At 43.9% G+C, this 19,983-nt stretch overlaps 1 protein-coding gene across 8 annotated transcripts in view; it reads right to left on the bottom strand.

Annotated features, from left to right (window-relative positions):
- PPP6R3 (protein phosphatase 6 regulatory subunit 3) overlaps nucleotides 1-18,105 on the bottom strand; it is a 76,514-nt gene extending 58,409 nt beyond the window's left edge. For 5 of the 8 annotated variants that reach the window (XM_079787806.1, XM_079787807.1, XM_079787811.1 and 2 more), the window contains exon 1: nucleotides 4,668-4,900. In XM_079787806.1, the coding sequence (XP_079643932.1) occupies nucleotides 4,668-4,894 (227 nt within the window). In that variant the 5' untranslated portion in view covers nucleotides 4,895-4,900. Of the gene's footprint in view, nucleotides 1-4,667; nucleotides 4,901-17,020; nucleotides 17,705-17,749; nucleotides 17,873-17,990 lie in introns of those variants that run through there. The other 3 variants (XM_079787810.1, XM_079787808.1, XM_079787809.1) reach the window with 3 other exon arrangements.
- Between the last annotated feature and the right edge of the window lie 1,878 nt (nucleotides 18,106-19,983).

Here is a 19,983-nt window from a genome sequence, read left to right as displayed (position 1 = left end):
CTCTCTCTCTCTCTCTCTCTCTCTCTCGCTCTCGCTCTCTTTTTCTGTCCCTTCCTCTCTGAAATCAATAAAAATGTATTTAATTTAAAAAAAATACCAACAACAATCAAACACTCTCCACACCAGCCTTCCAAGGTCTCTGGGGATCAATCCACCATCAGATTTCTTCTACAGAACCCACAGCACTAAAAGTACCTGTACCCCTCAAGCTAGCATACCTCTGAGCACTAAAGGGCTCTCTCTCTCTCTCTCTCTCTCTCTCTGTCTCTCTCTCTGTCTCTCTCTCTCTGTCTCTCTCTCTCTCTCTGAAAAACAGGCAGTAGATCCATTTCCTGCACTCAGTTCTCTGACCACAATTTCTCATGCTTTCAGTAGCATTGGAGACTGCAAGGCCTGTGTAGACTGTACTCTCCCCAACCCACAGTTTACTTCTCTGTTCTTTATTCCTCCCTGTCAAGCAGCCAGGATCCAGAACCATCTAGTCATCAGGAATAGGAAGCTCAAATGCTGACCAGGACAGGGAAGTGACAGAACAGCCAGAAGCAGCTGTATGACAAAAGAGAGAGGTGAGGACTGGGGGCTAGAATACACAAGCAAGTGGCTGCCTGTTTTGAGGCCCCTGGCTGGAGAGGCCACTGGCATCAGACCAGAAAGCTGCAGCACCTGAGGGGGTCTGGCATGAGGTCAGAAGACTGAGCAATAGGAAAATGTCCCCAAATGAACCTTTGCAGGGAGAGAGAGAAAAAAAAAACCAAAAAACTAAAGAGACAATAGAACTGGAAGGTGCGTGGGCACAAAAATCACATTATCAAATAGCCACTTCTGGAGGCTTGTGGCTCAATCAAATCAAAACCTTCCTCACATGTTGGCATATAGATGCCGCAACATAAAGTCGCCATTATGCTAGGGGAGTGGGGGCAGGATTATCCAGTGATTACAAGCGTGACTTCTAGAGTCACATCATTGAGGTTAGGAATCTGTCTCCACCACTTATAATCTGTATCATGGGCAAGTTACTTAACCTCTCTGGGCCTCAGTTTCCAAGTCTGTAATGTTAAGACAATAGTCCTTACTCCACTGGGGAGAATAATACATACAAAATACTGAGAAGAAAGGCTTAGAGTAAATGAGTGTTAGCTATTTTTATTCCTTCTTATCTTCTACTTTATAGAAGAGCTGAAATGCTGCTATAGGGCTTGGGGGGCACATTGTCTCAACTGCCGAAATTTGCAAGTTACTGGCAAATAAAGGATTGGTAAAAGGCAGTAGACCTCAACCCCAGATGCAAATCAAATGTATAGGCATACTCTCTAAATTCTGACACAGAGGTCATCTTTTTAATTTTGCATCCATTTTCCCGCAGGTAACTTGGAAGTGTGACCTAGCTTAAAAAGAGCACATGTGGGGCCTAGGCACTACAGACAAGGCTCAAAGTTATGGTTCTGGACAGGCTGAGGCTACACCCTCTCTCCCTCAACATTAAAAAAGTTTCAAAAATACCCAAAGTGGTTGAGCAATGAATGACCCATGAACCAGGAGGTCACGGTTCAATTCCCAGTTCCGGGCACATGCTGGGGTTTTGGGCTCGGTCCCTAGTAGGGGGCGTGCCAGAGGCAGACAATCAATGATTCTCTCTCATCACTGATGTTTCTCTCTCTCTCTCTCCCTCTCTCAGAAATCAATAAAAACAAATAAACAAACAATAAACCCTCTACCTCACCCCTGGCCAAGGCCTCTGCTCCTACCCCACACATACTCTGACTTCGATTCCTTCCTTGGCACTGAGAACACAAAAGCAATCAGAAGAGAAGCCTGGTTAACTGCACCCTGACCTGGGAGCCAGCCTTGCTCCTAAAGCTACTAGTCACTTGTCCTCTTGATCCCATCCCCATCCACCCACTCAAGCACAGCACATCACTCAATCTCCATTCCTCCTCAGTCTACACTACACCATCATTTCCCGCTGAACTGCACCATTATTTCTTCCATCTAGGGCCGTGGTCAGCAAACTGTGGCTCACGAGCCTTATGCGGCTCTTTGGCCCCTTGAGTGTGGCTCTTCCACAAAATACCACAGCCTGGGCGAGTCTATTTTGAAGAAGTGGTGTTAGAAGAAGTTTAAGTTTAAAAAATTTGGCTCTCAAAAGAAATTTCAATCGTTGTACTGTTGATATTTGGCTCTGTTGACTAATGAGTTTGCCAACCACTGATCTAGGGTAAAAGCCAACGCCACCCTCTCCTGACTCCACATCTGCCTGTAGTTCCCACTTTCTCCCTCTGCTCCCTTTCTAGGAAACTACCTGAAGAGCTGTCTCTGGTTTGTCTCCAATTCTTCCTCAAAGGGATCCAGGGCCCATGGGCTCCATGATGCAAACACCAACCATCACCTGGCCAGTAGGCAGCAGCCCTGTCCCACTGTCCCGTCCCTTCTTCCCTCGACTCTCAGGGTAGCAGCCCCTCCTGGTTCTCCTCTTGCCTCTAGAAGTCCGCAGTCCCTCTGTGGGAACTCTGACCCAACCAACAGCATTTTAGTTTTTGGATTTATATTTCTACTAAGGACCTATTTTTAAAGTTCTGTTAGTTCAAATTTATGCTAAATTATTTAAAATGAGTTATCTGTCATTAGAATTAAAAAGGTTAGTGTAAAATGACAATCCTTTAATACGTTGTATATGATCACCGAACTAAGTTAGAACAGTGATGAGTTTATAATTAATATATAGTTATAAACTTCACAAAATACAGCAATCACTCCATCATCCAGAAACTATAAAACACCAGTCTCAATTTCCTTAGATGACTATTGTCAACCCTAACTCTGAAAAGCTTTCAGATCCCACTGGAAAAACCCCTCTATACTAATCCTGTTGCCTGAGTCATCCAGCTGTAATGGAACATACACAGCTGATGGCACTGCCTAGGCCAGAAGCACAGCAGAGAACGGCTCTGCCCAGGTTATGCTCTCTTGAAATGGTGCCATCCAGAAGGCTGTGTCCAGGAGAGGCACACCTCCTTTTGCAACTTCAAATGTAGCCCAAAAAACACCACCAGAAAACGCAAACAAATAAAAACCCCCACCAAAATGCTGGCATGGCATAACAAAAGCCACAACTACTTTTTGGTAAAATAAGCACTTTCAATAGGCGTGCCTACACTTCCCCAGTTAAAGAGGTATTAGCTTCCTTCAGTACAGAAAGAAGCAGAACCCAGAAGGGCAAGTCCCCTGCTCAAGTTCTCAGAGCTTGTAAAGAGGGGAGGGCCACACCCCTCCCAGGAGGGTCTGATACAAAGCCCACACCAGTGTCTCCCACCAGCATAAGCCCCAAACAAGCAGCACCCCACATGTGGCAGGAATTCCAAAGTAGCACAGTGTCTATCTCTTGAGAACGGGAATACACTAGTATTTCTGAAACCAAATTTCTTTCCTTTTCTTTTTTCAGACACTGATCTCTGAGTGGAGGCTGTCATTGAATGCTAGTTGTCAATCTTCATGGCTAACAGAGAACATGACTAAAAAAATTAATAATTATTATTTCCCTGACAGCAAAATTCTCACCATGAAGAAATGAAAAGATATCTAAAAAGAAAGGACAAAAGATAACCAACTAAAAAACATAATTCTTCCGCCCTGGCCGGGTGGCTCAATTGGCTAGAACGTCGTCTAATACACCAAAAGGTTGCAGGTTCGATTCCCGGTCAGGGCACACATCTAGGTTTCTGGTTCAATGCCTGATCGGGGTGTGTATAGCAGGCAACCAATTGATATTTCTCTCTCACATTGATGTTCCTCTCTCTCTCTAAAAATAATATATATATATATATATATATATATATATATATATATATATATATTATTTTTAGAGAATGAATATATATATTCATTCTGGGGTGGAGGATAAAATAAACCACCATAATTCTTCCTAGTCCATGAAGTTTATTTAGCACATAATAATTTTTCGTTCCTGAATTTGTACTATTTTCCTGGGGGAAAGGTGGGAGGTGAACCAAATATTTCAATAGTTGGAGATGGAAAAATAACTGAAACCCCAATACTTCAAATACATATGGAATATTCAGAGTTTCCAGGGGTCTGTATACATTTTCATAGAGACAGTGATAAAGGGTCCCACTGTACTAACATTCTCTTTGTAAGCAGGTGAAACTAGTGAGTAGGTAAGTCCACTATAGTTATTCAAGGTGTTACATGCTTAAATTTAGTGACACTAATATTCACCAAGACACACACCCTTACTTTCAGTTAACAAAAGGTCAGAATTTATTTTATCAGCAAGGTTCTTCAGAACGCAAGCTCCAGCTTAGATTCATTGTGTGATCTTGGATGGTCACATAACCTCTATCTTCCTATTTTCAAAGAAGAGAAAATACTTACTTAGATGGCCTTACTATTTTAAGAAACTTCACCACTACTTACAGAACACTTTGCCCCTTTGAGTGAAATATACAACACTTGTTTTTAAAAATCCCATCATTTCACTGGACTTAGTTCTAGAACAGATTAGGTCCTCTGCTGAGCCCGTCACTCCTGACCATCTAAACACTGTAAATGGTCTGCAGCAGCTGTAGGACATTACTGGACAACAAGAATGAATGAATATTCTACCCCCCTTTACTTCAGTCCCACCCTAAAGAGAATATTGAATTTCTTACTTGTATCTGATCTTTTCATCCATGTCTTGAGGTGGTTCTTCTATAATGAACGAGACTAAATCTTCGAGACATTCTGCTTTTAACAGAAACTCTATAAGTTTGCGGTTCTGAGCTTTACATTCCTGTAAAACATCTTCCTCATCCATTAACTCCTTCAGTGTTACATCTTCTCTTTCTAGAAGTGTGTCTATGTGGGATGATGAGTGAAGATCGAATTTCCAAAACATGCTGGTCTAAACAAAATGCAGAGAGTATTTCAAATAAAATTTCAATTTCACATTAATTTTTCCTTTCAGTTGTTTTACAATCTAAAATGTCATAAGTAAAGTAAGTTTCACATTGAACCCATAAAATATTTCCTAAGTAAGCAGGATTTTTTCCATCTCAGAAAAAAGTTTTTATTGATAACAAAAATCTGATTTGAAATGCTGAAACAATGCTAAATCTTGGGATTTTTAACCTGCAAAATCATCCTATCCACACTTTAAGAATTACTACAGGGAAAGGAAGTAAACCCTTTCTTAAGGGTGAAGAACACATTCTTACACAGAACAAATATCTTCAGCAACAACGACAAGTACTGAGACCTAAGTATCTACTACTCTTCAGAATACTAAAGAATTAAATACATCAATAACCACCACCAACCAGCACTTTTAGCCATTTAACAGCACTTTCACAGCTGAAACTTTGGAAGTCATAAAATGGCAAAATCTTTGCAATTCTTAATAAAGAAACTAAAAACCTGGAACCTAATTCGTGAGGAACAAGAGAAACCAATTCTCAGTTACTAGGAAAAACACTTGACAAACTTAAAACAATGACTCCACAATGCCACATCTACACTGTTCCTGCCTCTTCTCCTCCCCCCTCCTCAAAACGAACTTTGTTTTCTTTGAGTTGCAGAGTTAAAGAGGTCCTTATTAGTTACAACAGAAACACAGAGTCCACTACATATTCTAAAGCTGCCATAATTAAGACAACCTCAAAGGCCAATTTTGACCAAAAGATGACAAAAGTTCTGATTAGGGATAAGACCATTCAAAAGTCATTCCTATCTGTCAAAGGTGCTCACTGCAGAATTCCTGAACCAGGGTTTGGTAAGATACATACTATAAAGTCACCTGCATTTCCACTTACCAATAAATAGGAAACTTAACTTTAAAAATTTATTTACAATATAAAAAAACCCCACCTATAACATACCTAAAGAATAAATCTAACAAAAGATGTACAAGACTTATAAGAGAAACCATAAAACTTTTTAAAAGACAACTACCTATAAACCAAAAATATATTTTCTCTTCTACCTGTATAGCATGAAGGCTAGAAGGAAAGATTAGAACACTGAGATCCTTTTTTGTCCTTTTATTCCATGCTTTCAATAACAACTTTTTCAAGATTCCATAAATACAGTAAAAAGACAATTCACAAACTGAAGAGATTATTTGTCACACAGATAATTAATAGATTATTAAACAGAATGTTAATTCCTACAAATAAGAAAAATCAAACTCAATAAAATAAAATAGAAAGACAAACAGGCATTTCACAAAAGTGGAAATCCAAGAAGCCAAGATACTTCACTTCACTAGTAACCAGAGAAAAGAACATTAAAACCATGCAAAAACAAAGTAACAAAATGGGTAACGTTTTTAAATACTTTCCTCTAAAGATATACAAAAGGCCAATAATCACATGAAAAGATACTCAATAGCATTATCATTAGGGGAAGGCAAATCAAAACCACAGTGAGATACCACAGGTTACACTCCTAAAATGGCTACAATTTTTTTTTAATGGAAAATAGTAAATGTTAGCAAGAACATGGAGAAACTGGAACCCTGATGTAGTGCTGGTAAGAATATAATATGGTATAGCCACTCTGTAAATCAGTTAGGTAGTTATTCAAAATCCAAACATAGTAACCACATTACCCAATAATTCCACTCCTAAGTATACAAGAGAAATAAAAACATATGTCCACCCAAAAACTTGTACACAAATGCTCATAGTAGTAGTATTAATAACAGTAAAAAAGTGGAAACAACCCAAATGTTTATCAACTAATGAATGGATAAATAACATGTGGTATAGCCATACAATGGAGTATCATTCAGCAATGAAAAGCAATTAAGTACTGATAGTGACAGACACTACAACATGATGAACCTTGAAAACATTTTGCTAAGTGAAAGGAGCCAGACACAAAAGACCACATATTGTATGATTCCATTTATATATGTAGTATGATTCCATTGATTCTTAATGTCTAGAATAGGCAAATCTATAGAAAGAGAAAGTTTATTAATAGTTGTCTAAGGATTAGACAGAAATGAAGAAAACTACTATTGGGTACAAGGTTTCTTTTTGGGTGATGAAACTATTCTAAAATTAGATTGTGACGAGGATTACACAATTCTGTGAATATACTAAAACCCACTAAATTTTTAGTACACTTTAAATGGGTGAACTCTATGGTATGTGAATTATATCAATAAAGCTGTTATTTTTTGAAAATGACATTATTTTTTGAAAATGACATATAAGTTCACACCCAACAAACTGGCAAATAAAGAAAGTCTGACAACACCAAGGGTTAGCAAGGATGTGGAACAACAGTGCTGGTAGGAAGGTAAACTGGGCGACCATTTTGGAAAACAATTTGCACCAGCTACTAAAGTTAAAGATGTACAGGTCCCACTACCCTGCAAGGTCTATACCCTAAAGAAATGTTTTGCACTTGGTTCATAATATTATTGTTTCTTTGCTGGAAACAATCCTACCTTCCAATGATAGGACAAAATAAAATGAGATGTATTCAGTCTAAAACAGGACATACAAGTGAACAGGAATGAACTACAGCTACATGCATCACTGTTGACAACCCTCACTACCGACACGCCCTCCCTTCCTCCCTTCCCAACTTGGACTTCATGCCCCACCAGCAGACTCACTGCCTTGACCTGTTCTGGCATTGCCACTTTTGCTGGGGAACGATGGGGGGGGGGGGGGGGGGGGACACTCCAGCACAACACAGCACTGTCTACTCTGCCTCTGCTAAAAAGAACACAATTGCTGTTTCCTTCAGATCACTCCCCTCAGCTAAGCCATTCCGTGTTGCTAATCCACTCACATTCTTATCATACTTAACCGCAGACTATTCCATACCTTCTCTCTCCCCACAACTCACTAGCCCCTACTCACCCTCATTTTCACTGACAATGCCTTCCTATTTCACTGGGAAGACAGGAGAAAATGTCCACCTGATCCCACTATCTCCCTCTTCTCAAGAGCCTCTGGACTCTTCACTCGGCCCATCCTCTGTGGCCTTCCCAAAAGCCAGGCTCCAGCAAGGGCCCTCTCTCTCCCACTTCATCAAGTTGGTCACTCTGTACAGAATCATTTCTCATCAACATGACAAAAATGCTGTAATTTCTCCCATCTCAACAAAACCTTCTGAGTCCCAAATCTCACTGCAGCGTCCTGGAGCCTGATAAAAAGCTTTCTTTTTTTTGAGGTCCTCTTCTCTCAGTTCTCCATGAGCCCTCCTTCCCAGGTTTTTCCTGCATCACCCTCTAGAAACTGCTCTTGTCAAGGTCATCAATGTTCTGTGCTGCCAAAGCCTCCAAACAAGCCTTGACCCTCATTCGACTTGACCTTACAGCAATAGCCTTGAGCACAGGTCTCACTCCCTCCTCCGTGACAACATTCTCCTTGGCTTCATAGCTGCATTGCTTACATGGGCTCACATGGTTCACCTCTACCACAAGCCCTGCTTCCCTTGCTGACTCAGCCCTCATTCCTCTGTGCTTTCACTCAATCTCAGGACTTAAATGTGTCTCATATTTCTATCTTCAGCCCCAATCTTCCCCAACTTCAAAAGTTTTAATCCTACATGTCTCCAGTGGACTCTAAAAGTTTCAAACTTAACACATCCCCATCCCAATTCATCTTGCTTCCACAACCTGTGCCTCCCTCAGTCTTCCCTTTCTTCATAAATGGCAACTCCCACAGCGGCAAAAATCCCCAGTATCATCATCCTTCACTCACTCTCAGCAAATCACATTGTCACTACTTTCAAGCTGCACCCAGAATCCAACTGTTTGCTTCTCACTGACACCTGTGTTTCCTGTCGGTCCCAGCTGCCATTATTTTGCAGCAGCACAAGACAGCTATTCTGTTTAAAAATATATAGATTTTTTTCTTTGTTATTTTAGAGAGGAAGAGAGAGGGAGAGATAGCAACATCAATAATGAGAGAGAATCACTGATGGGCTGCCTCCTGCATACCCCACACTGGGGATCAAGCCCACAACCTGGGCATAAGCCCTGACCAGGAACTGAACCATGACCTCCTGGTTCACAGGCCAATGCTAAACCACTGAGTCACACTGGCTGGGCAAGACAGCTATTCTTAACAGAGCTTTAGGGGGGCCTTTTAAAAAATGAATCAGATCTCACATCACACAGCTGCTCAAAACACCACAATTTCCCATCTCTCATTCAGAGAAAAAGACAAAATACTAACGAAAGCCTGTGTGATGGGCTCCCACTCCACCTTAATCCCTCTGACCTTATCTTCTGCCACTCTCCCTGGGGCTCTCCTGCCAACCAGGCTGGCCTCTTCCTACTGTCCCTCCCGCCTGCCCTCTGAGTACCTCAGGCACACCAGGCTCTCCTCCCACCCCACCCACACCCATAGCCACAAGGCTCTCTCCCTGACCTCCTGTTAAAAGGTCTCCTTTCTCAGGGAGGCCCGCCAGGATCACCATATTTCAATCTGCAAACAGCCCCCCCTTACCCACCTACCCACTCCCCTGCTTTACTTTTCTCCCTGCTGATCACATGATTGTTATATCTAACTTTTCTGTGAATTCTTTCTTTTTTTTTAAATTACAGAGAGGAAGGGAGAATAGAACGCGATCCTTTTTGACTATGATCCAACTGAACCACATCCCAGTGGCCAGGGCTGTGAAGTGTCTTTCCCCATTAAAATGTAAACTCTGTGCAGACACACTTTTTTCTGTTTTCCTCACTGCTAATATACCCAGCATGAGAACATGAGTCTTAATGCCTAAGACAATGTAAGTACACATCCTTCCTATATAATAAAAAGGTAATATGCAAATTGACCAAACTGTGGAACAACCAGTCGCTATGGCACGCACTGACCACCAGGGGGCAGACACTCAACTCTGGAGATGCCCCCTGATGGTCAGTGCACTCCCACAGGGGGAGCGCCGCTCAGCCAGAACCCCAGAAGCGGGGCTCACGACTGGCGAGCTCAGCGGGAGCCTCTCCCACCTCCACAGCAGCGCTAAGGATGACCCACTGACATCCTGAGGGCTCCCGGACTGCGAGAGGGCACAGGCAGGGCTGAGAGACCCCTCCCCCCCCTGCACAAATCTCGTGTACCCAGCCTCTAGTATTTGAATAAATGAATCTCAAAAACAGTAGAGGGGTACAGTTCACATAAAGACATATAAAAACTAAGTTACCTAAGGATACATTCACAGATGGCAACACCTTAAAATAAAGCATGAAAATGATACATGCAGGGGAGTGCTTGCCTTGGGGAGGTCAGAAGAGGGAAGAAGGGGTCTGGGGAGGACATACAGGGAGCCAAAGGTGTGGCAACATCATATTTCTTAAGCTGGATAGTGGGTACACAATTATTGTTTTAGCATTTAATATCTGTACACATACTGATATTATTCTTTGAACATATGATCTTATTAAAAATGAAAATAAAAAGGTTAGCACAGGACTGGCCAAATCCAGCCCACCACCTGATTTGTAAATAAAACTATTGGAAGACAGCCACCTTCATTTGTTTACATGTTGTCTATGGCTTCGTTCACACAACTGCGGAGTTGAGTAGTTATATAAACCATATAGCCCCCAGAGCCTTCCAATTTTACTAACTGGCCCTTTACAGAAGAGTTGTCTGGTAATAATGTGAAATTTGTAAAGAAGGTAAGTACAAAATTAAAAAGACCAATCATCTGTTAAAACGCACTGATGCTCCAAAGCAGATGTGATTTTTCTACAAGAGCACAGATACTGAGAAAATATGGTTTAATATGGGAGGCTTCAAAGCAGAGTTACCTTTATAATGGCAGAGAGAGTTCAATAACATAATCTAAATTTTAAAAAAATAACACAACACATTTGCATACTAACTCCATAACCTCCCCTGACCCAATACCATCACCCTATATTTCCCCAGAACAACTAGTTAGACCTCAGAGTCCTCTATGACTCCATAATAGTCCATTTCACTTCTTCAGGGCATTCACTTCACCTTATATTGGAGTCATTTCTGCAGTTACTTCTATTATTATTGGGAAGATTGGTGACAATAAAATTAATACAAATATTACTCTTGAGCTAGGCACTATGCTAATTAGTCTATATTTAATATTCACTAATATTTTCCCATAGCTGGAAAACTGTGGGAGCCAGAACTCAAAACCAGCTATTTTAGACCCTGAGTACTCCTGACCTCCATAACATACTCTGAACTGGGGACAGAAAACATAATTGTCTGTGAAAACTCCCTTAGCTTAAAATACTATACCTATGATGGATGTTTATTACCCTGGATAGTTGTTGAATCCAATGTAATAAAGCAAGGACAAGAGATCCACAGTGGGAAGGAAGAGAGGGGTGGGGCTCATTCAAAGAGTGTTATTTAATCACAAGGGGCAGGGTCTCGTGAACTCACAGCCAACAGAGGCAGATGAGACCTACCCATGGTCCAGAGACAACAGAACCCCTGTGTATCTTTGTCAGCAACAAAAAACCAGGAGACACTACCCCCCTCATCTACTACAATGACAAAAACTGGCATGTACTCCACAAAAAGGAAATAATTCATGTTAACCCTTTGCTCTTAACTCTCAGTGAGATCCACCTGTGATGTCACTCTTGAAACAAATGACACTTGGAATTGTGGTCTAGTAGTCAGCAAAACCCTAAGGAATCACATGTCCATTCTCTAGCATAGCCTAAATTTTTCTCTAAGATAATCAATAATCTCTAAGTTAGGTTCTAGCTCCAAAACCATGATTCTCATGAAAGGAAGCCCCAAACACCCAACTGAGTCAATACTTGTCAATGTTCCTTCCATCACTGCCCCCATCTGGGATTGAAAGCCCAGATTTGCCCTGGCCAGTGTGGCTCAGTTGGTTAGGTGTTGGGCGTTGTCCCGTACACTAGAAGGTTGCTGGTTTGATTCCCAGTCAGGGCACCAAAACAAAAAACAAATTAAATTAAAAAAAAAAAGGGGGGGGGCAGATTCTCCCAGGTCCAACCAATGCCTATCAACTACTAGGCCACCATGCAACGTGCCTCGTGGATAGTGTAACACATCTGCTTTACTTACCCTGATTAGGGTTTCAGAGTGCCACACGTGCTGAGGCACGCTCTGCTTTCTCTTGTCCAAGTATCTCTCTAACACCATCACTGTTGTTCAGATAGGCATCCACATACAGAGAATTAAAGAATCCAACTAGCAATCTACACAGCTTTCTCCAAGTCGGCCGACTCAACATTCAATCATACTTACTTCTGCACTATTTATTTTTATTTTTTCTGCAGCCTTTTTAGTTCTGCTCTCTAATGTACCAAAAAACAACCTTTCACTCATCTTCCCTTTAGGCCACCAGATTTCAATGGCAGTTAACCTCTGGGGCACACAAACCATCCAAAATCAGTATATATTCCACTATAAGAAATTCTGGAATTAATAGTATCCTAGTTTTCTCCATAGTTGTTAAGTACAAAATCAGAGCCTCCTTTTATAAGTAAAAAGATGTTCATAACTTATCAAACTATTTATATAAATTCACAGACTATGCAGTCTTCACTAATACGTACTTATAAAACAGGTCAACACTAGCCAGCTGTATGTGACAAGTAGTAAACCGCCTCTACTCAGAGTAAACCCAGTTCTTTGCCAAGTCTGAGACATAAAAATGTCCCAGTTAAAGTAAAAGCCTTTCAATTGCTGCCAAGATCCCTTTTACTTGCTTCTTTACCATCTAGTCAATTTACCTGGTATCCAGATGTCAGTTCATCATCATCCAAAAACTTAAATAAATTGGATATTAATGCAACTAGTAACTAATATCTCCCCTTCTCCTAGGAAAGAAAAGTAAAGGGGGAGGGAGAAAGGAAGAAAAGGGGTTCCCATGGCAACTAACCCTATGCCAGAGCCAAAAGGCCACAAAAACAAATCTCCAGTCAACCTAGGTCCAGACTGCAGCAAAAAAACAGTCCCACTGCAAGCACCATCAATTTCAAGGATACTCCAGATGTTTAGCATAAACCTACATCAAGCCCTGATCAGTATGGAGCCAGTCACTGTTTCAAGTTTGACTGACAACTAGTATCTACAGAGCAAAAGACATTATGATCAACTAGAGGCCCGGTGTGGGAGGTTGGCTGACCGGCCCCGCCCCCTGGTTGAAGTCCTGATAGAACACCCATTAGAGGGGACAATTTGCATATTAGCCTTTTATTATATAGGCTAATATCTGTCATAAGCCAGCATGGGAAGAATGGCATTGCTTTTTAAGACACACCAAACCAAGGACGCAAGTCAACATAACCATTTAATACGTAGGAGAAACAAAGGTGTAACTCCTTTATTCTCTGGCAAGACTTGTGGCAATCTCAACCACCTAACCAGCAAATACAGTACAAGCTCTGTCCTCTGAGGCCTTGAGGGCCACTAAGAGGCTACTTACTCCACATACTAGTAAAATTTAACAAGTTTTGTTATCTGGTCTCCCAGCCAAAACTGTATCTCTTTTCATTCCTGTCTCGCCCAAGTCCTTAAGTACCTGTTCATGAGTGAGTCCCTAATACAGTTCCTGTAAGGACTCAATATATTTGCTGATCAAATCAATGAAGATCAGAAGTAGATGACCATAAGCCAAAAAGATTAGAAAGTGTCTGCATGAACTTTTTTATGTCTAGATATTAACAACATTAAGTTGCTGAAAATTTGTATAGCTTTTACACTGCATTCTTCCATTCAATAAACTAGATAACCTAAATTTTAAGTGTGTGCGAGAAAAGGATTTCTGCCCTTCTCTCTACTACTGCACCTCATATTTCTCAGGAGGTAAAACACCTATGTCAGAGTCCAGGCCCACAGGACCCCTCTTTACCAGCTGGCAAGGTCACTGTGTGAAAGGTTAAGCACAGAGTAGCCTCTCTTGCCCTCAAAGGGAAGAATGGGCAAACTGATACAGGGCCAACTCTCTGGGAATAAAAAAAGATAATGATGAAGCTGACATCTAAAAACAGAACTGACAGATGATAAGCAAGATGAGGGCAAAAGATACAAAACTCAAAAACCACCGTTTAAGGTTATTTAGCATAGGAGCAAACAACCCTAAATACCTGAGAGTGCTGCTACGTTCAGCACAATACGGTAATTTCTGTTTAACCCTCATCAAGGGAAACATCCATGGGAAATACGGATCGGCTGCTTCCTGTACATGCACTGACCCCATCCCCAAGGAATAGAATCCACAACCTAGGTATGTGCCCTGACTGAGAACTGAATTCGAAACCTTTTGGTATATGGGACAACATTCCAACCAACTGAGCCACCCAGCCAGGGCACAATATGGTAATTATTTTCATGGGGAGAAACATTTCTAAATTATTTTATAAAATCAATTCATTAAAATTTTCATTTAAAGTTCAGTATTCAGGCACCTGAAAATAATGTATGTACACCATCTCTCCCATTACTAAGCAACCTCCAAAGTAGAAGCTACGTACAACAGACACCGTACAAATCACCAGAAGGATTCTTTGACCAAGTAGTCCCTGACATTTTTGGTGTAGCACAATGTTTTCAAAACCTAACTGCACTTCAGTATTACTTGGGGAGCTTTTAAAAAATAATACTATCAATCCCGCCACAAATTTCCAGAGATGGGATCCATCATCCCATCATCCATGGTCATAAAAAGTATCCCAAATGATTCTAAAGGAGGCCAGTCTAGCATTTATCTAGAGCAGGGTTTCTCAACCTCGGCACTACTGATTTTGGAGCTGGATAATTTGTGTAAGTGGGGGGAGGAGGGTAATAAATGCTGTCCTGTGCATTACAAGATGTTTAGCAGCATCCCTGATTTCTACCCTCTAGAAGCCAATAGCACATTGCCCATTTCCCACAGTAAAAGTATCTCCAGCCCGGCTGGTGTAGCTCAGTGGTTGAGTGTCGATGTACCAGGAGGTGACTGATTCCGTCAGGGCACATGCCTGTGTTGTAGGCTCGATCCCCAGTGTCCTGTGTGTGGGGTGTGCAGGAGGCAGACGATCAATGATTCTCTTTCATCATTGATGTTTCTATCTCCCTCTTCCTTCCTCTCTGAAATCAATAAAATACACACACACACACACACACACACACACACACACACACGGCCAAATGTTTCTTTGGGGGCAAAATTGTCCCCCAGTTGAGAAGCACTCATCTAGAGTAAATAAAAAACCAATCATATGAGGTGCTCTTAAGAAAGAAAAATAAGAAGAAAGCTACTTAAAGCCAAGAGGCCAGGTCTATTTTTTTAGCCCATCTCACCCAACAAAAGTAGCTAGCACTACTCAGCCCACACTGGAGCTCAGATCTTGACTTAGGAGGACCAAACCACAGCTTCTTGAGCTTTTTATGAAATAAACTCAATGTTGAGTTTTAGCTGAGCAGATTGTTCGAAGAGTTTCACTGTCACTAGCATTCACTCTTACTAAGGGTAATACAAACATAAAATTTCAGACCAATATATACTCAGGCTGCCTCTCAAAGATCCAAACTATAAAACTGAAAGATACAAGTTTATCATAGAAACAAACTAAATACCACAAATACTGTTTTAAAGAAGAGCTGCTGGTTTATCTTTAATAACATTGTATTTGTACCAAATTGATACAAAAACTTATAGAAGCTAAGTAAACTTCACCCTGTCCAGTCTTAATTTTTACTATTCATTTTACATCCAGCTATGGTCTGACTTTCAAATTCTCAAATAGTTAACTGAATCTAGCAAGTTTTTTTTGTTTGTTTGTTTTGCTATACGTCACACAAAAGCTAGTTTTCTAATCCCAAACAATCTTCTTCCTGTTCTGGGGTAAATTACACCAGCAAGATGCTCATCTCTACCCAAGACTGAGTCTATCAAAATAACACTTTCTCAGCGCAAGCCAGGTCCCAAGCAAGAATGCCAAGGGTGAGTGAGCATGGTTTCCAGTACCAAGGAGAAGAGCACGGGACAGGAATTCAGAGACTCTTGAGTATATGTGTGACTGAATGGATGGCATTTTGTTAGATACTCTGGATTCCCTCAGACACAGTGAAATGCATCCATCCAGGACAACAGTTATTTCCCAAACTACCTTCACTGAAGTAGATCTCAATACACAGTAACCACACTGAGAAATCCTGGAGTTCATGATTTGGGTGCCAATCACTTAGGATGTAGCATCCAAAAGTCAGAGGAAAAGAATCCAACGTGAGTTACTGATGGGCTTTTCTTTATGTAACCACCTCCTGAACAAAACACTCTGAGGCACCACCACTAACCATTACTCCTGGAAACGTATATTCAATTCATTGAGTGAAAAATGGGGAAAAAAATCTCCACTTCGTTTTCTCAGTCCAGCTGACTCTTAAATACTCAAGAGCTTTCTAAAGACATTCACCAAGAGGCAGGGTCTTAAACACTCATTTGGCTTCCTAATAACACCTAAACATTTAAAAGTAAATTTTAAATTAATAATAGCCACCAATGACTAAGCTGATTCTACTACATTCTAGGCACCTCTCCTCGTTGCTTTATATGCATGAACTCATTTACTCCCAACAAACTTACTTGGCAGACACTATTATTATTCCCACATTATAGAGGAAGCAGAGAGGTTGAGTAACATGCCCAAGGTCACAAAGCTACAAGGTGGTGACGCCAAGATTTGAACCCAGGCAAGTCTAACTCCAGAGTGAAGAAAGCTCCAACTTCACCACCACTTAGGAGACATCCTAGTGGCTTGGAAGCCTGGAGTCCCTTTCCCACTTGCTGCCTACCTGCAACATGACCTTGAGGACAAAAACCGGAGTAAAATTCACAAAGCGGGACCACGTCCTCGTTACCAAGTGCTGTGAGGAGGAAAGGAAACACCACCAAGTGCCCCTCCCATGAAAGCAAAACATAAACAAAGCCTCTACGGGACCCGCATGGAGAAAACTTGAAGCACAGGGGAAATTACAGGAAGCTTGGAGGCTGAAACCTCCGGGCACAGAGATACCACCGAGGGCTCATTCCGTGCACCTACAGCCTCAAGTCCAAGCGGCGATCCGAGCAGGCGGTGTCTAGGGAGGAAGCCCCTCCAAGTCAACAGCGAACGGGCTTCTTTGAGGAGGAGGCACTTCCAGCCGCAAGGAGGACCACCCCCCCAGCTCCGGTGCGCCGGGGAGGCTTTCGCGAGCAGTTCTACGCTCGAGTCACAACACCCGAGTTTAAAAAAAAAAAAAATCGCTCGCAAGGCTATTTAAATACTCCGAGCGAGTGCTCGCGTTTTCCGAAGAGTCGGCGGCCAGTGAACAGAAACCCACAGAACTTGTTTTCCGGGGAACGGGGTCCAACAATGGTCTTCGCGAGTCGGCGGCGAGTTGCTCCTCAACTTGACACGCTCGGGGGCCCGCACGCGGGGCGGCGCTGGAGCAGATAGGCCGGGGCGCAGCGGGGCCCGGCCGGGTTAGGGGCGAGTCCGGTCCGCCCCGCCGCCGCCGCCCAAGGCCGGCGCAAAGTTCGCCGCCGGGCCAGCGTCCCACCCCGTGGCCCGCGGCGGGCAAGCGGGCGGCTGACAGGCGCAGGCGGGGACGGTCAGGGGAGCCGGAGCGCCGCGCCTCCCCGGCCGCCGGCGAATTCCGGGGGGGAGGGGAGGGGGCCAGGACGCTCCCTCCCCGCGCCACCGAGGCCGGGCGGAGGGACCCCGCCGCCGCCCGGGTGCCGAGCACCCCGAGCCGCCACCCGCTCCTCCGCCCTCCTCCCCCTTCACTACCTGGAGGTGCCCGCGACCCGCCGCTAGTTGCGCTCAGGCGGGAAACGCGCTCACCGACACCATCAGCGAAGCGCCCAAAATGGCGGACGTATCAAGCAGGCCTTGAGTTCCCCCCTCCCACCCTCCGGCCGCCTCGCGGCCAATTGCGAGCCTGACCCTGCCTCCAGCTCCACGCTCATTGGCCTTCCTCTCCCACCCCCTGCAGTCTATTGGAGCGCCCAGCGTGCCCCGTTGCACTCGCTGCAATTGGCTTTCAGGACCCGTCAGTCAAGCGCGAGAGGCGCATTCTTTTCCCATGGACTTGACGGATCCGGAATCTCTAGGACCCCCGGCGTCTGGAGAAACAAATCAGAAACCAGGAGAAACCCAGCTGGGTCCCCTGACGCCGTAGCAACAGTAGGGGCTCCCCTAGATGGACGTGTCGGACCACCAATCCGATAGCCAATGCTTTTTAAAACTCAATGGAGCCAAACCAATCGTGGTCGTGGAGCTAGGAACTGCAAGGGAACCAATGGGGCAGCGAGATGGGCGGGCGGGTCGGAGGGTCTGGAGGAAACCGGTGATGACGTGAGCCACAATGTGCACCCACGGCGGAAGTTGCTGGGAGCTGGGGAATTAGCTCAAATGGTAGAGCGCTCGCTTAGCATGCGAGAGGTAGCGGGATCGATGCCCGCATTCTCCACGTTTGAATTTTATAAAGGAGGTGGGATCTGTTAGCACGTCTTACTCTCTTCCAGAGAAAAAGGTGGCTGCCCCATGAGTGGGGTCAGGTCCCCGTAACCGTGGGTTGAAATGTGCGAAGTGGGGAGTCCCTTTTGTCTCACGGAAGGATTTACCCACGACCTTCCTCCGAAAGCCGGGCCACCGAGGAGCAGCCCACCCTGAACCCTCCTTGTGCGTTTACTAATAACCTGCCTTATTCCTAAAAGCACGACAAGAGGGCGACATTGGTCGGCCGGGCTGAGAAAGGCAGGCGGCAAGGTTAGCGCCCCGTGAAGCCGAGCGGGAGTGCAGGGAACGCAGCATCACGCCCACGAGTGTGCGCGCAGTGCGGGGGAGGCAAGGGCTGCAGGAGCTCTGCATCCGTGGGCAGCCCTCTACGAGCGCCTGCTCCGCCCAGCCCGTGGGGGCCTGGCTCACGCGCAGCGGGGGACGTCAGACACCACCTGGGCAGCACCGGGTCGCGGTAAGTAAAACGGGCCGCAGAGGGGTGGGCATCCTTCCTGAGCAGGTGGCATTTCAACCCATGGACGGGGAGGACAGGGCCGCCGGCTCCTGGGTCCAGGTGGCAGGGAGAGAGACCAGAGACTTCAAGGTGAGGCTTGGGAGCGCCAGAGAGGCAGGGGTGGCGGGATTGTGGTGGGAGAGGGGCCTGGCAGGGATGGTGGGTGGTGCAGGACCTTGAGGACAAGAGGAGGAACTCGTGTAGCACAGGGCCAGAGGGGCAAGCTCAGGGCTGGACCGAGGAGCATGGGGGCAGGCTACAGGGAACAGCAGGACAGGGCCGGGACTTGCCCTCCGGGACACCTGGGGCGGGCCCAGCTACCCACCGATTTCTTTACTCATTCATCATCAAAGGACTTGCCAGTACCTGCTTCAGGCTCCTGCATCCCAGACTCTGAGGTGGGTCACAGGGCCTTGTGCACTATAATTAAATGAGATAATGCAGTACTTCGAACAACCTAAGTGGGCCCCAAAAGCCCCCAATTATTATAACTCCTAACCCAGCAAGTTCAACCTTTTTTATTTCATGGCACACATAAACTAATTACTAAAACTCTGCAGCACACCAAAAAAAATTTTTTTTTGCCAATTTGACACCAAAAAAAGGTATAATTTTTATTCATTCACACCGGATGGCTATTGTGTTGGCTGTCATATTTTGACAATCTAAGGGAAAAGAGGTCAGTGCAGGTATTTGCATGTTTTAAAAATCCTAACATAATCCCAAGGGTTGAAGTCAGGAGAACTTCCTGAAGGAGGAGACATTTGAGCTCAGCCAATCACCAAGGGCCAGGGGTCTTTAAGGAGAAGAGTGACTTTGAAACTGCGTTGTTCTTACCCTGGTAGAATTCCTACATTTCACAGATTACTACCTTCCCCTTTTTCTCTCTAACCTTTTTGTGATTTAATTTTTAATGTTAACATTTTCAACCCATCTAGACTTTTAAAGAATTAATATAAATAATTTCACACATACTCAACAATAGAGAGAAACATGTAATGAATGCCCA

The sequence above is a fragment of the Cnephaeus nilssonii genome (assembly GCF_951640355.1).
Source record: "Cnephaeus nilssonii genome assembly, chromosome: 13".
Taxonomy (NCBI): Eukaryota; Metazoa; Chordata; class Mammalia; order Chiroptera; family Vespertilionidae; genus Cnephaeus; species Cnephaeus nilssonii.
Note: the sequence above shows the minus strand (reverse complement) of the source record. Positions and strands in the feature narration are given on the sequence as shown.